This window comes from Raphanus sativus, unplaced genomic scaffold (assembly GCF_000801105.2).
Source record: "Raphanus sativus cultivar WK10039 unplaced genomic scaffold, ASM80110v3 Scaffold0596, whole genome shotgun sequence".
NCBI classification, from domain to species: Eukaryota; Viridiplantae; Streptophyta; class Magnoliopsida; order Brassicales; family Brassicaceae; genus Raphanus; species Raphanus sativus.
The window spans coordinates 19279-34426 of NW_026615914.1; the positions used below are offsets into that span (position 1 = coordinate 19279).

At 38.2% G+C, this 15148-nt stretch overlaps 4 protein-coding genes and 2 pseudogenes across 7 annotated transcripts; 3 read left to right on the forward strand and 3 right to left on the reverse strand.

The window, feature by feature from the left end:
- Window positions 1–493: 493 nt before the first annotated feature.
- LOC130502590 (farnesol kinase, chloroplastic-like) lies at window positions 494–2292 on the reverse strand. Its single transcript, XM_056997334.1, has 5 exons — window positions 1892–2292; window positions 1613–1680; window positions 1384–1515; window positions 1180–1295; window positions 494–1055 (listed from the first exon to the last, which is right to left on the reverse strand). The coding sequence occupies exons 1-5, from the start codon at window positions 2204–2206 to the stop codon at window positions 760–762; spliced, it is 927 nt and encodes a 308-aa protein (XP_056853314.1). The 5' UTR covers window positions 2207–2292; the 3' UTR covers window positions 494–759.
- A 425-nt stretch (window positions 2293–2717) lies between these two features.
- On the forward strand, window positions 2718–10868 carry LOC130494429 (beta-glucosidase 3-like). Of its 4 annotated transcripts, XM_056997331.1 has the most exons (14): window positions 2748–2900; window positions 2967–3030; window positions 3322–3371; window positions 3479–3554; window positions 3627–3698; window positions 3775–3862; window positions 3996–4239; window positions 4306–4421; window positions 4545–4762; window positions 4865–4890; window positions 4967–5069; window positions 5147–5243; window positions 5344–5490; window positions 10729–10868. In XM_056997331.1, exons 1-14 carry the CDS (start codon window positions 2763–2765, stop codon window positions 10769–10771), a joined length of 1482 nt encoding a protein of 493 aa, XP_056853311.1. In that variant the 5' UTR covers window positions 2748–2762; the 3' UTR covers window positions 10772–10868. The 4 variants fall into 4 exon arrangements, with proteins under 4 accessions (XP_056853310.1, XP_056853311.1, XP_056853312.1 ...); XM_056997330.1 differs by lacking the exon at window positions 10729–10868 and having other exon boundaries at window positions 2718–2900; window positions 5344–5719; XM_056997332.1 differs by lacking the exon at window positions 10729–10868 and having other exon boundaries at window positions 5355–5490.
- Window positions 6011–7581, reverse strand: LOC130502591 (farnesol kinase, chloroplastic-like). Its single transcript, XM_056997335.1, has 4 exons — window positions 7311–7581; window positions 7039–7106; window positions 6713–6960; window positions 6011–6627 (listed from the first exon to the last, which is right to left on the reverse strand). The coding sequence occupies exons 1-4, from the start codon at window positions 7425–7427 to the stop codon at window positions 6332–6334; spliced, it is 729 nt and encodes a 242-aa protein (XP_056853315.1). The 5' UTR covers window positions 7428–7581; the 3' UTR covers window positions 6011–6331.
- Window positions 9288–10720, forward strand: LOC108844127 (beta-glucosidase 3-like; annotated as a pseudogene).
- LOC108844125 (beta-glucosidase 3) lies at window positions 10832–13584 on the forward strand. The gene is made up of 13 exons (XM_018617339.2): window positions 10832–10996; window positions 11077–11140; window positions 11266–11315; window positions 11430–11505; window positions 11572–11643; window positions 11733–11820; window positions 11937–12180; window positions 12267–12382; window positions 12490–12707; window positions 12811–12836; window positions 12931–13018; window positions 13104–13200; window positions 13289–13584. The coding sequence occupies exons 1-13, from the start codon at window positions 10832–10834 to the stop codon at window positions 13524–13526; spliced, it is 1542 nt and encodes a 513-aa protein (XP_018472841.1). The 3' UTR covers window positions 13527–13584.
- Window positions 13585–13879: 295 nt separating this feature from the next.
- LOC108844126 (F-box protein At2g05970-like) lies at window positions 13880–15018 on the reverse strand (annotated as a pseudogene).
- Window positions 15019–15148: the final 130 nt, after the last annotated feature.

Below are 15148 nucleotides of genomic sequence, written 5' to 3' on the forward strand. Positions count from 1 at the left end.
CCTCCTCGTGTCGTACGTAATTTGGGTTATAATATGTATGAAAAGCCCATCTTTGGTTCATTTAACTCTCGATCGGCTTGTGTAACTTGGTTTTGAGGTAACCTGTAATGGTAACTTCGACGATGGAAGCCTTAAGTTGGCGAGTGACTTCCCTTCATAAGAGACAGACACTACACGACGCATGGTGAGATCTTGACCATACTTGTTGTTATAAGCTTCACCGTTTTTCTCTTGTTGCTTCCTTGTATGAAGCGCCTTACACTCACCAGTCCCACTTGACAGAAACAGAAACAGGACAGTCTTGAAATTTAGCAAAAACATTAATAATATTTTGTATTTTTACACTTCATATAAATCTATGTTTATGTATTAACTTTCAGAATTTTGGATGCCTAAAGCCAATGTTTCAATGAGCTATGTACAAGACCGGCTTTGGCTCTGGTGAGAAGACGCTTCTTTAGAGTGTAAGAGTTGCTTTCAAAATAGCCACAGGTCAAACCAACAACAAACAAGCATATGTATTGAGTTTCTAGTAGAAATCGTAGAAGCATAGTGTCACTATATTCTACACTACATTACAACAGTGCACCCAACTGCAGTTACAGCTGAAAAAATAAGATCGTCTACAGAAACAACAACAACAACAATATGAGGTTATTCACTAACAAGTGGGAACTAAGAATGTAGATTTACTTCAGAGGCAGTCAAACTCGATGACTCTGTAGTTGATGATACAGGGGAAGAGACTCAGTGCTGCTATTAGAAGAGTAGAGTACCGAGCAAGGCAGAGGTTAAGGAAACAGTGAGATTGTCGTCAATGTCGGTGCTTATGGGGAGTGATTCCACAAAAGCCGATGCTATAGAGATGATGAAGAAGCGAATAATCATATCCCACCCGCTATTCTGGATGTAACCAAATGAAGCAAAGTAGTACATATACGCAACGGATGCTGAGAACCCTGCGATGGCCATCCCAATGCTACCAGCTACTGACTTGTTTCTGTTGTAAGGAAGCTTCTCTGTTCCAAGCCGCCTCCCAACAATGTCAGCCATGCCTTTAAACATAATGTAAGGACAAAAGAGTGTATAGGACGTCATCATCCAATGGATTCAACTTGACAATACAAAAAAGGTTGAAAAAATATTACTGAAATAGAAACAGAGCTAAGCTGTACGTACCATCTCCAGCACAGAGGTTGCATATCACTGCAATGGCTATTGGAGATGTCTTCCAATAGAAGATACACGCCGATGTGATGGAGAGTGCATAATAAAGCGGTCCCTTGAGTAGTTCCCTGACAATCCATAGACACTTTGTGAAATGACAAAAAGAAGATATTATGTGCAGGTATTATGTCAGAAAAAAAAAACACACAGGTAAACCTGCGATCACCGTGTCTGCTCATAGACTTGATAGTTCCTTCGTCTTGGTAGACACCAAGGCCCAGGAGCAGCATCCTTATTATATTAAGTCCAGGTATAAGAGAAGCAAAAAGCGCTCCTTGGAGTCCAGAACTGAAATAATAGATGGTTGTAGTTGAGTGAAGTGATAGAAGAGCCAAAGATGCAGTGGTCAAATTGGATTAAATGTTTGATAGGAAGTAAGTATTACCTGAAGAGCGGCCAGCAAAGCATAAAAACAAGGCCAATGTTTATGTGCACAAGCTTCCTGATGAGTTTCTGGCAAAAAAAAAAAAAGAATCATGAAAATGGTATTGGTCAGTCACATATTATGCCTAAAAAAACCAAGTCCTTACTCTGTTCTGTCCTAAAGCAGAGACAAGACAAGACTACGTATTAATTGGCTATTACAGAACAAAGCACAAAGGACTTATCACATCATACAGAGTCAACTACGTTTATAAACGTAAGAGGTAAATATATATGTGACCTGGTCCAAGATGCCGCGCTTGCCAATCTCTCCCCAGAAACCGAGGCACGAGAAAGCGACGACGCCGGAGATTCCGGTGGCGCAGACATCTGAGAGTACTGTGTTTTCCGGAAACATTAGGGCGGCGAGTGGAGACGTTAGACTCCGAGGATGATACGTGGAGGTTGTTGATTTAAAACTTGTCGCGATTCGAAGATTCAGGAACCGTGGAATCCGAGAGAAGAAGCAAGGGACGGCGAGAGAGGAAGAGGATGAAGAAGAGTCAACGGCAAGCGGAGATGATGAAATGAGAGAGAAGCTCTTCTTTGTATACATTTTCTCTGCAAATCCCAACGAACAACCTTTTTCTAATCTAATAGGTGTACTATTTCAATTGCATTAAATAAACGTACTGATTGGTTGTTAGTTACCGCTGAAGCACACAAAAGTTTGGTAGTACATTATTTATTTCCCTAAAAGGTGTGAATTGTTTTGTTTTGTTTTCTCTTCGAAGAGTGTTTGTGGGGCAATCTAACGATTTTTACTGTTTACAAAATTAATTAATAACATAAATTCTTATTAAATGAATCGAGATTAGTGACTGGAACTCAGCAGCAGAGCAGCTTAGTTCATGTGTTTTAGAAAGGTCCATCATCATTCGGATTTTTCAAGTGATATTGAAACAATACTTGTTTAGAACCAAACAAATTAGAGAAAGAACAAAAATAAACGAAGAGACTCACATAATGGCTATTAAATTTTGATAAAAGACACTCACATAAATTTTGATAGAGACACTTGTTTCTTTCTTGGTCACTCAAAACTTCTATGGCGCGGATGGAGTTAGTGAGATGCAAAAAATGGATTTGGTTAGTTTCAAAAAAAAAAGCAAATGGATTTGGTTTTGTCTCTCATCATTACCATTTCCCTGGCTCTTCCGTTTACTGGGAGCTGCAGTAGCCATGTTTACAGCAGCAGGAGTGATTTCCCTGAGGGCTTCGCTTTCGGCTCCGGTGCTTCGTCTTATCAGGTCCGTTATTTCGGTTCAGCTTGTAACTCTAGAGAAGAAAATAAAATGTTTAATGGTTTCTGACAGTGGGAAGGTGCTGCTGATGAAGACGGGAGAAAGCCGAGCATCTGGGATACCTTCGTTCATTCTCGTAAGGCCTTTTTTTGGTGTTTAGATTTTTGTTAGAACGATTCTTTTTTACCAAATGTTTTTACTGAGTATTGTTACATCAATGGGAAAAGTATCTAAACAAAAGTCTAAAAAACGACCTATGATGGGATGATGCATGAAACAGAAGCACAGAACTAAATATTACACACGGTCTGATTACATATATTTCTGTTTTAATTCTATTTATCTCATAACTAGAAAAACAATTCTTTTGAGCCTATTTTGGAAGTTCAGTAAAACAAAAAATATATTATTTTATTGAACTTGGCAGGTAACTTAGATAATGGAGACATAGCATGTGATGGGTATCACAAGTACAAGGTTCTTTCTTCCTTCTTTTTACCAAAAGCCTCCTTCTGGTAAAGTACTAGTTCTACTTTTTGTCATGACATCAAAGATTTTTCTCTTTTTGCTTTTTAAATGTGCAGGAAGATGTGCAGCTCATGGTGGAAACTGGCTTAGATGCCTTCAGATTCTCCATCTCTTGGTCCAGGCTTATACCAAGTATGTTGTCTTCTTCTGTCCCTAATATTTTATTACATCAAGTTTATAATCAGCTATACCCTCGTTAATTAGATGGAAGAGGTCCTGTTAACCCAAAGGGTCTCCACTTCTACAAGAGTTTCATCCAACAACTTGTAACCCACGGTAACACCCCTTCTTCATATTCACTCAGAAACTCTTTGCACTCTGCTGGGTTTGGTTTAAAGTAAACTTACTACAGGAATTGAACCACATGTTACACTCTACCACTATGATCATCCTCAGGCTCTTGAGGATGACTATGGAGGATGGCTCAACCGCACAATCATGTAAGCTAACAAAACAACCCGGCATTACACTTAGCTTCTTCTTATACTGATCTGAAAAAAATATATTGAAAAACCGATGGGATTCTAAAGAATATATTTAATAACTTGATGTTATTGGTATCTGTCTTTGCAGCAAAGACTTCACTGCTTATGCAGAAGTTTGCTTCAGAGAGTTTGGGAATCACGTCAAATTCTGGACCACGATCAACGAGGCTAATATATTCACCATTGGAGGTTACAACGATGGGATAACTGCGCCTGGTCGTTGTTCTAGAAACTGCATGTTAGGGAACTCTTCCACTGAACCATATATAGTAGGCCATAACTTGCTTCTTGCACACGCCTCTGCTTCAAGATTGTATCAACAAAAGTACAAGGTAGACTTGCTTATACATGTATATGATTTTATGACGAAGAAGCAACATATTACATATAATATGCAGGATATACAGAGAGGTTCTGTCGGCTTTGGCTTATTTGCAATGGGGTTCTCTCCTTCTACAACCTCCAAGGATGATGAAATTGCAACTCAAAGAGCCAGAGATTTCTACTTTGGCTGGTGAGTTACAGAGTTAGTGTCATGCAAAAACGTTGTAAAAAAATAAAAATCTTCCAAATTTGGGAAGATATACAATTTCTTATTCTGAGAAAAATAAGGCTGCATGCACACTTTCTAATCCAGGATGCTTGGGCCTCTTGTATACGGAGGCTATCCATATGTAATGAGAAGAACCATTGGATCAAGACTGCCAGATTTCTCAGAGGAAGAATCAGAACTAGTTAAAGGCTCCTCTGACTTTGTAGGAATCACTCACTACAATGCAGCTATTGTCACAAACATCAAACCTTATTTTTCAGGATACTCAGATTTCTACTCAGACACTGGCATAACTTTGACATGTAGGAATCAAATCCTTACATCTTTTTTTTTTGACATATCTATAACAAAACAAACCTTTACTGATGATCATGTTTTCTTCCTTTTACTGCTTGGGACAACAGACCCTTGTAATGATTCATCTACCGGGGTAAGATTTCAATTATGGCTACTAAATACAGATGCAAAACTCCTTTAGCTATATATAATGTCAAGTCTTTTCTTAGTTGCTTTTGGACACATGTGATGATACTCCATGGGCTATGGAAGGTGTCCTGGAGTATATAAAGCAGAGCTATGACAATTCTCCTGTCTACATTCTTGAGAATGGTCTCACTCTCTTCTCTTTCTCTCTCGTTTTTCATGTCTCAGTCTGCTTAAACTCTCTTCTTAATGCAAACTTGTAGGTAAATCGATGAAGGGAGATTTTCAGCTGCAACAGAAAGACACACCAAGAATCGACTACTTACAGGCTTACATTGGTGCTGTGCTCAAAGCCGTTAGGTAAGTAAATTGTTTCTTACTGCATCTTCTTTTTTTTCTCTTTCTCTTGTCCATGTGAATGTGATAAAGGAAGAAAAGACATGACTACTGTAACGTGTAGGAATGGATCAGACACGAGAGGCTACTTTGTATGGTCATTGATGGATTTGTACGAGTTACTTGACGGATACGGTTCTGCCTTTGGGTTGTACTATGTGAATTTCAGCGATCCTCAACGCAAGAGATCTCCAAAACACTCTGCTCATTGGTACTCTGCATTTCTCAAGGACGACATTACCTTCCGTGATTCACAAGGCATCACGCAATTGCAAAGCAACATCTCTTCTTTCTAGCAGCTCCATTAGAGCAGCTCCATCAGTTACATACCATAAGAGTTTCAAAAAGAAAAAAAATTAATAATACTATAATTACATAATTTTGTTTTAATTATTCTTTATCAGATGAAATATTAGATGATTGACAAATGTTACTTGAGTTTGCTAATGAGTTCTACAAAGTTGGCTAATGAGTTCTAACAAACATGCTCTAAGGGTGCTCAGCTAGCTTCACCGTTTTCCTCTTGTTGGTCGTGTTGCTTCCTTGTCTGAAGCGCCTTACACTCGCCACTTGACAGAAACAGAAACAGCAGTCTTTAAAATTTAGGAAATCATAGATAATTTAGTAAAAAATATTTTTATATTTTTGTACACTTTAGAAATCTATATTTATATTTTAACTTTCAGAATTTTAGATGGATAAAGCCAATTATGTTTCAGTTAGCTCGGCTCTGGTGAGAAAAAAGCTTCTTAGAGCGTAAATAGCCACATGCCAAACCAACAACAAACAAGCATGTGTTAAGTTTCTAGTAGAAATTGTAGAAGCATAGTGTCACTATATTCTACACTACATTACAACATTCCACCCAACTGCAATTACAGCTGGAAGAAAAAAAAATCGTCTACATCAACAACAACAACAACAACAACAACAATAATGGGGTTGATTCACTAACAAGTGGGGACTAAGAATGTAGTTTTTTTACTCCACCACAGAGGCAATCAAGCCCTACGGCTCTGTATTTGATGATAACAAGAGACTCAGTGCTGCTGTTAGAAGAGTAGAGTACCGAGCAAGGCAGATGTTAAGGAAACAGTGAGATTGTCATCAATGTCGGTGCTTATAGGGAGTGATTCCACAATAGCCGATGCTATAGAGATGATGAAGAAGCGAAGAATCATATCCCACCCACTGTTCTCAATGTAACCAAACGAAGCAAAGTAGTACATATACGCAACGGATACTGAGAATCCTGCGATAGCCATCCCAATGCTACCAGCGATTGATTTGTTTCTGTTGTAAGGAAGCTTTTTTGTTCCAAGCCGCCTCCCAACAATGTCAGCCATACCTTTTTTAAAAATAATGTGAGGAGACAGGAGTGTGTAAATACAAAAGTTGCTACAAAACAAAAAAGAGAGTCAAGCTGTACGTACCATCTCCTGCGCAGAGGTTGCATATCACTGCAATGGCTATTGGGGATGTCTTCCAATAGAAGATACATACCAATGTGATTGAGATTGCATAATAAAGCGGTCCCTTGAGTAGTTCCCTGCGATCTCCGTGTCTGCTCATAGACTTGATAGTTCCTTCGTCTTGGTAGACTCCAAGGCCCAGGAGCAGCATCCTTATTATATTGACTCCAATTATAAGAGAAGCGAAGAGCGCTCCTTGGAGTCCAGAACTGATATAATTGATGGTAGTTGAGTTAAGTGATGAGCCAATCAAATTGGATAAATGTTTGATAGGAGAGAGGTATTACCTGAAGAGTGGCCAGCAAAGCGTAAAAGCAAGGCCAATATTTATGTGCACAAACTTCCTGATGAGTTTCTGACAAAACAAAAATCATGAAAATGGTATTTGTCAGTCACAAAAAAAAAAAACAAGTCCTTACTCTGTTCTGTCTAAGTCCTAAAGTAGAGACAAGACTGCATATTGGCTATCACTGAACAAAGCACACTTATCATTACAGATTTAACTAAATGAGTGGTGATGCTTGTAGTCTACGTATAAATGTAAGAGTGTCAGTGTGACCTGGTCGAAGATGCCGCGCTTGCCAATCTCTCCCCAGAAACCGAGGCACGAGAAAGCGACGACGCCGGAGATTCCGGTGGCGCAGACATCTGAGAGTACTGTGTTTTCCGGAAACATAACGGCTTGTTGATCTGAAGGCTAGTCGAGATTCCAAGAGTTCGATGGCTAGAGACGAAGAAGAAAAAAAAAGTCAACAACAACAACAAGAGGAGGAGGAAATAAAATAATAGAGGGAGTTTGCTCTTACAACATTTTTCTGCAAATCCCAACGACAAAACTACATTTCATCAATATTTTAAAGAGTGAATGTGTGATATACCCCCAACGGAGGTCCAAATTAGAGAAATACCCATGATGTGACATAAATGCAAAACATGATGACTTTTATGACTTGAATGGACAAAATTACCCTTACTTTGTTATTCAAAATTTGTTAGCGAGTTAACATATTTTTAACATGATATAAAAATTGTTAGCAAATTAACAAAATTTTAACATGCTACAAATTTTGTTATCGGGTTACGTCTATTTATTAACGTGTTAAACAAATCACTAACAAACAGGTTAGCATGTTAACAATGCTAGTATCATAAAAATACATATATTAACCGTTAATCAATTATCTATCAAATAGCCGTAAACCTATTTGTAACAGCTAATACTCTATGTATCCGTTACAAATTCATTAAAATATAATAATAACGGGTAAATAATGAAATAGCTGCTAACTTACATAAAATCTAAATAAAAGAATGTATATTTCAAGATATGAAATTGAAAATAATAGAATTATTATGAGATAATAACATTAGCAATATGAATGTCAAAAGAATCAGAGTAAAAATTAGAGATTTATGGTGAAAAAATGAAAGCATAAATATGATATGTGTGAAAGATAAAAAGATAAGAAGATAGGGAAGAAAAGAGAGAGAGAATGATATAAGGATAAAATGGTCCGGTTTTTGGATCTTGAAAACTGAGGATAAATCGCCAATTATAGCTCGGTTTAAGGACAATCCCACCAATTTCTGTATTTTAAATGCATTAAATTAATTTTTGAAAATTGTTGCTGAAGCACACAGAGTTTGTTTGGGTTGCTGATGAAATATTTATTTATTTCCCGAAAAGGTGAAATTCGTTTTTTTGTCTTTTTCTTTCCTTTCAAACAGTATAAGAGGCAATCTAACGACTTTTACTGTGTGTTTTTTTTTAGTTTAAGTTCTTAATAACCTAATGATATTTCAATGAATTATTAATAAGATCACATTTTTAACACATTAATCTTCTTAATTAATTTAGGATTTAAAATGGAATCTGATTTCTCTTCTTTCTTGGATTCTTCTAGGCTTCTTTCTTGATGGTATCCTCTCAAGTCTCAATATACTGAGCTTAACTTAGTAAAAGAGATCACTAAAAACAAGTAGTTTCTGATTATTTTTTATAGATGCAACGAATTAAGAAAACTTCTTTTAGTTAAGTGAACTCCTATTTGTTCAACTATGGATATATTTAAAGAGAATATGAAAGAAACACTTGTCTAGTTCTTGGTCACTCAAACTATTGGAGTAGGGCGAAAAGACAAAGGAGAGCCAAATGGATTGGGTTTTGTCTCTTACTATTACCATCATCCTATTCCTGGCTCTCCCTTTTACTGGGAGATGCAGTCATGTTTACAGCAGGAGTGATTTCCCTGAGGGCTTCTCTTTCGGATCTGGTGCTTCTTCTTATCAGATTCGATATTTTGTTTCCTACTCGCAGTCTGCTTTTATTCTAATTAATCGAGAATTCGATTTATTAGAACAAAAGCAGAAAATATGAGTGACATGATGGGATGACGCATGAAACAAAATCAATATTACATATTTAAGTTTTAAGTAAAGTTATTGGCTTAGTAAGCCTTAAACCTCATTATAATTAAAAATAAACTCTTTAAGCCTATTTTGGAAATTCAGTAAAACAAAAAAAAATATTTTGTTGAACTTGACAGGTAACTTAGATAATGGAGACATAGCATGTGATGGCTATCACAAGTACAAGGTTCTTTCTTTTTTTTTTTCTAACAAAAGCCTCTCTGGTAAAAGTACTAGTTCTACTTTGTTGTCTTCACGTCAGAGATTCTTTTTCTTCTTTGCCTTTTTGAATGTTTCAGGAAGATGTGCAACTCATGGTGGAAACTGGCTTGGATGCTTTCAAATTCTCCATTTCTTGGTCCAGGCTTATACCAAGTATGCTTTCTTCTTGAGTCCCTAATATTTTTACAACTAAAAGAGATCAAGTTTATAATGAGCTATACCCTCATTTCTTAGATGGAAGAGATCATGTTAACCCAAAGGGTCTCCAGTTCTACAAGAGCTTCATCCAAGAACTTGTAACCCACGGTAACACCTTACCTACCTTGTTCATATAAGCAACTCTTTGCAATTCAATCTCCCCGCGGTGTACTCTGTTGAGTTTGGTTTTAGCTCCTACTAGGTGAACTATAAAAGTAAACTTACTACAGGAATTGAACCACATGTTATACTTTACCACTACGATCATCCTCAGGCTCTTGAGGATGAATATGGAGGCTAGCTCAACCCCACAATCATGTAAGCAAACAAAAAAAACTGCCATTTACTTAGCTTCTTGTACTGGTCCTCAGGCTCTTGATGTTATTGGTATCTGCCATTGCAGCAAAGACTTCACTGCTTATGGAGACGTTTGCTTCAGAGAATTTGGGAACAACGTCAACTTCTGGGCCACAGTCTACGAGGCTAATATATTCACTATTGGAGGTTACAACGATGGGATAACTGGGCCTGGTCGTTTTTCCAGAAACTGCTTGTTAGGGAACTCTTCAACTGAACCATATATTGTAGGCCATAACTTGCTTCTTGCACACGCCTCTGCTTCAATATTGTATCGAAAAGTACAAGGTAGACTTGACTGTATATACATGTATGTAGTATTTTACAAATGTGAGTTTATGACGAAAAAGCAACATATTACATCTGATGTGCAGGATATGCAGGGAGGTTCTATCGGCTTTGGCTTGTTTGCAATAGGGTTTTCTCCGTCAACAAGCTCCAAGGGTGATGAAATGGCAGCTCAAAGAGCCAGAGATTTCTACTTGGGCTGGTGAGTTAGAGTACACAAGGTGTAACAAAATGTTTCAAGCTGGTCAAGATCTCCTTTTGCTGAGAGAAATAAGGCTGCATGCACTTTCTAATCCAGCTAAATACAAAAAGAAATCTCACTCACATAACACCCCAAATTGCAGCTAAACCGTTTTATTATTATGTTTTTCTAAAAATGAATCGGACTAAGAACAACTTGTTGATTGTTTTATTTTGTTTTCTACTTTTCACAAAAAAAAAAAAAAAAATTGTGAATGAACCTTTTTCTTTCTTTATTGAGTTATTAAATAATGATAGAGACAGTTGTCTACTTCTTCGTCACTCAAACTTGTCTGGCGCGTGTAAAGAGTTAGTGAGTGATAGGATAAGAGGGTCTACTTATTAGAAAATAATATCTCCACGAACATGGAGCAAAAAGGAGAGAGGAAGAACGACATGGATTGGGTTTTGTCTCTCGTCATCATCACCATTTCCCTGGCTCTCCCTTTACATGTGAGTTGCAGCGATGTCTACAGCAGGAGCGATTTCCCTGAGGGCTTCGCTTTCGGCTCTGGTACTTCTGCTTATCAGGTTCGACCTTTCTCGCTAGCTTTCTTTCTACTCGGAACCTGATCTTGTTTGATTGAAATGCTTGGTGTTGTCTTTTTAAGTGGGAAGGGGCTGCTGCTGAAGACGGGAGAAAGCCGAGCGTCTGGGATACTTTCGTCCACTCTCGTATGCCTTTTACTTCTTTTTTTTTTTTTTTCTGTTTCTTAAGTTTATAATCCAAACCCTTGTGATTGTGTGATTGTGGCAGCTCAACAGAAGATTGATTGTTTTTTCTTTTCTGAACTTGGCAGGTAACTTAGATAACGGAGACATAACATGTGATGGTTATCACAAGTACAAGGTTCTTTCTTTTTCTTTCTTACCATATATGTCTCTATCTCCTTAAGTACTAGATTTACTTTGTTGTCAGCACATCCAGGGTTTTTTATTTTCTTTTCGCTTTTTAAATGTACAGGAAGATGTGCAGCTCATGGTGGAAACTGGCTTGGATGCTTTCAAATTCTCCATCTCTTGGTCCAGGCTTATACCAAGTATGTTGCCGGTTTCTGTTTTTTCTTATTACCTGGTCGACGCTAATACTCTCATTAATTAATTAGATGGAAGAGGTCCTGTTAACCCAAAGGGTCTCCAGTTTTACAAAAACTTCATCCAAGAGCTTGTAACACACGGTAAGACCTTACTTTCTTCATATCTACTAGTAAGCAACTCTTTTGGTTTTATTTCCTACGAGTTAGAGACTTAAGTAAACTTATCACAGGAATTGAACCACATGCTACACTCTTCCACTACGATCTACCTCAAGCTCTCGAGGATGACTATGGAGGCTGGCTAAACCGCACTATCATGTAAGCCAAGCTAACATTAAAAAAAAAAAAAAAGCGGCATTTTGTTTAGCATCTTCTTACACTGATCTCTGAAAGAAAGAGGCAGCTCTAAAAACGTTTTGCTGTAAATTATGTAGTGAAGACTTCACTGCTTATGCAGACGTCTGCTTCAGAGAGTTTGGGAGTCACGTCAAATTCTGGACCACCATCAACGAGGCTAATATATTCACCATTGGAGGTTACAACGATGGGATAACTGGGCCTGGTCGTTGTTCCAGAAAATGCTCGTCAGGGAACTCTTCAACTGAACCATATATTGTAGGCCATAACTTGCTTCTTGCACACGCCTCTGCTTCAAGATTGTATCGACAAAAGTACAAGGTAGACTTGACTATACATGTTTTAACATATATTACATAACCCTCTCTTGGCCGACGAAGGAGCAACATGTTACATACAATGTGCAGGATATGCAAGGAGGTTCCGTTGGCTTAAGCTTGTATGCAATAGGGTTTTCTCCTTCAACAAGCTCCAAGGATGATGAAATGGCAGCTCAAAGAGCCAGAGATTTCGACTTGGGCTGGTGAGTGTGGCTACAAACGGTTCCAAAAACATCTTTCAACATTAGCCAACATAACCAGTGTCTTATGCTGAGAAAAAAATAATAATAATCTGCACTTTTAAATCCAGGATGCTTGCGCCTCTTACATTGGGAGACTATCCATATGTAATGAGAAGAAGCATTGGATCAAGACTGCCAGATTTCTCAGAGGAAGAATCAGAGCTAGTTAAAGGCTCCTCTGACTTTATAGGAATCATTCACTATCTTGCAGCTATTGTCACAAACACCAAACCTTATTTTCCAGGATACTCAGACTACTACTATGACACTGGCGTAACTTCGTCATGTATGGAATCAAAAATCTTAAATCTTTTATTTTCTATCCTGATATATTGTAGTATTTTATTTTGCTGATCATATCTTCTTCGTTTTACTGCATGGGAGGACAGACACTTGTAATATTACAACTTCTCAAGTAAGAGTGTTTGTTGAGTCTACCAAAAATTCAGATACAAAATTCTTTATACTATCAAAGTCTTTCTTACTTGTTTTATTTTTATTTGGACAAGTGTTCTGTTACTCCATGGGCTTTAGAAGGTGTTCTGGAGTATATAAAGCAGAGCTATGGCAACCCTCCTGTCTACATTCTTGAGAATGGTCTCATTCTCTTCTCTGATGTCTCTTCTTCTCTCTAGTTCTTTTGTCTTAATATGCTTGGTTCTCTCCCAATGCAAACAAATAGGTAAAACGATTAAGGGGGATTTTCAGCTGCAACTAAAGGATACACCAAGGATTGAGTACTTACATGTTTACATGGGTGCTGTGCTCAGTGCCGTTAGGTAAGCAAAGTGTTTCTTACTGCATCTTCTTTTCTCTCTCTGCCGATGTGATAAAAGAAGATATACAATTTACTATTGTAACGTGTAGGAATGGGTCTGACACGAGGGGATACTTTGTATGGTCACTGATGGATGTATATGAGTTACTTGGCGGATACGGTAAAAGCTACGGATTGTACTATGTTAATTTCAGTGATGCTCATCTCACGAGATCTCCAAAACTCTCTGCTCATTGGTACTCTGCTTTTATCAAGGGTGACGCCACCTTTCTTGGTTCTCAAGGCATCTCGCAATTGCAAAGCAACTTCTCTTCTTCCTCTTTGTAATCTTTATGTGCTTATATTTGCTTACTGAGTTGGGCATATACGCATATTAAGAAATTAAAACTTTTCATGAATACTTTTCAGGATTAATAATTCAGTAACTGCATATTAGAAAAAAGATATAAAATGTGATTTAGATTCCCTAACATGGGTTGACAAAACCACAGATTTCAGGTAGTTAATTTTGGTCTTTGATGTGGTTTAAGTTGATTAGTTATGATTGCATAGAATTGTGAGACTAACAACACTCTCAACAACAAAGACTCTGGCATGACACAGTGAATCACCTTTCTATATTTAGAAGCAAAAATAAACTAGACATGAGGAAGCCAGTTGCTTCAGTTAGACTTAAACGTCTAGAGACCCGGGAAGAACCAACGAGCATCGGAAAACGAATGGAGGAGAAAAACACATCGAGGCAAGGTCTCAATCTCGCGGGTGGTGAGATCAAACACAAATATATGGTCAGGATTCTTTTCTTCCATCATCGAGGCCACTGAAGTAGATTGAGTTCCTCTTGATCTCTGGAACGTCTTTGGCTACAACAGTGATACCCATGTCTATTATCAACGCCTCATCGCCCAGAGAGTCGACTACTTCCCAAGTAAGCTCAACTGGGTGCATCTTGTAGACGAGAAAGAGCCATCGTTTGGACTTCTGCAACACGTTAACTACCTTCAAAACTTGTCTAGAGACTGTACTAACTGCAATGTATAGCCTGCTGTCAACATACTCTTTCAGATACAACTCTTCTTCTTTCAGATACAACTCTTCGTCGCCTGTGCTGAGGAAATCCCAAAAGGCATACTCAACCGGAGGATAATTATTTTCTTCAAAGACTTGTTGTGGTTCCTCTCCAGAGAAAGACCAAACCTTGACAGGATAGCTGTTTAACGACGAGCGTAGAGCTTTTGGGATGTGTGTTCGTATACCATTTGTTTGTAGCCCCCTTCCCCAAAACGTCGCCACGAGTGGTTCCCATTCTTGGTAAAGATAGGGCAGTCCATTACACACACAACTAAGTAATCTTTGGTTCTATCGTCTATCCAAAGACAAGCTACTAGGTCTCCGGGTCGTTGGTATAGAGCGTAATCCGTAGTTGGTAAATCAATCCTCTCACCGGTCAAGGGATTCAAAATATAGAGATCCAACGAGTGTAGGACATCAGGAGCCAGCTTCCATAAGTCGCAACACAGCTACTCTTAACAAAGTCATCACCGAGATCTCTGGTTTTGTAGGTTTTGTCTCTGTCGTCTGGAACGAACAACACACAGCTACTGCTGTTGTTTTCGTTGTTATTGTCGTTTTGAGGGAAGAGAATCAGCCATGGAATCTGATTGCCGTTTTGGGACGCAGCGTTCTAAAGCAAGTGCGCCACGAAGAACAGACTGATCTTCCTTCGTTTCAGATTTGTTGAAATCAATCGTTCGAAAACACATCGAACCAACTCCGAACAGAGCTCCGACCAGTTAACTTTCTTCTTGCGTTGAACCATAATGAAACTCTGGTTCTCAAATCTCCGGAGTTCCCTAGTTAGTAGTTATAGAGCCAAATCAGGACAGCAAACCCTAGAGAGTCGCTAACTATCGTGAAGCATATCTCATTGCATGTTTTCTTTATATAAT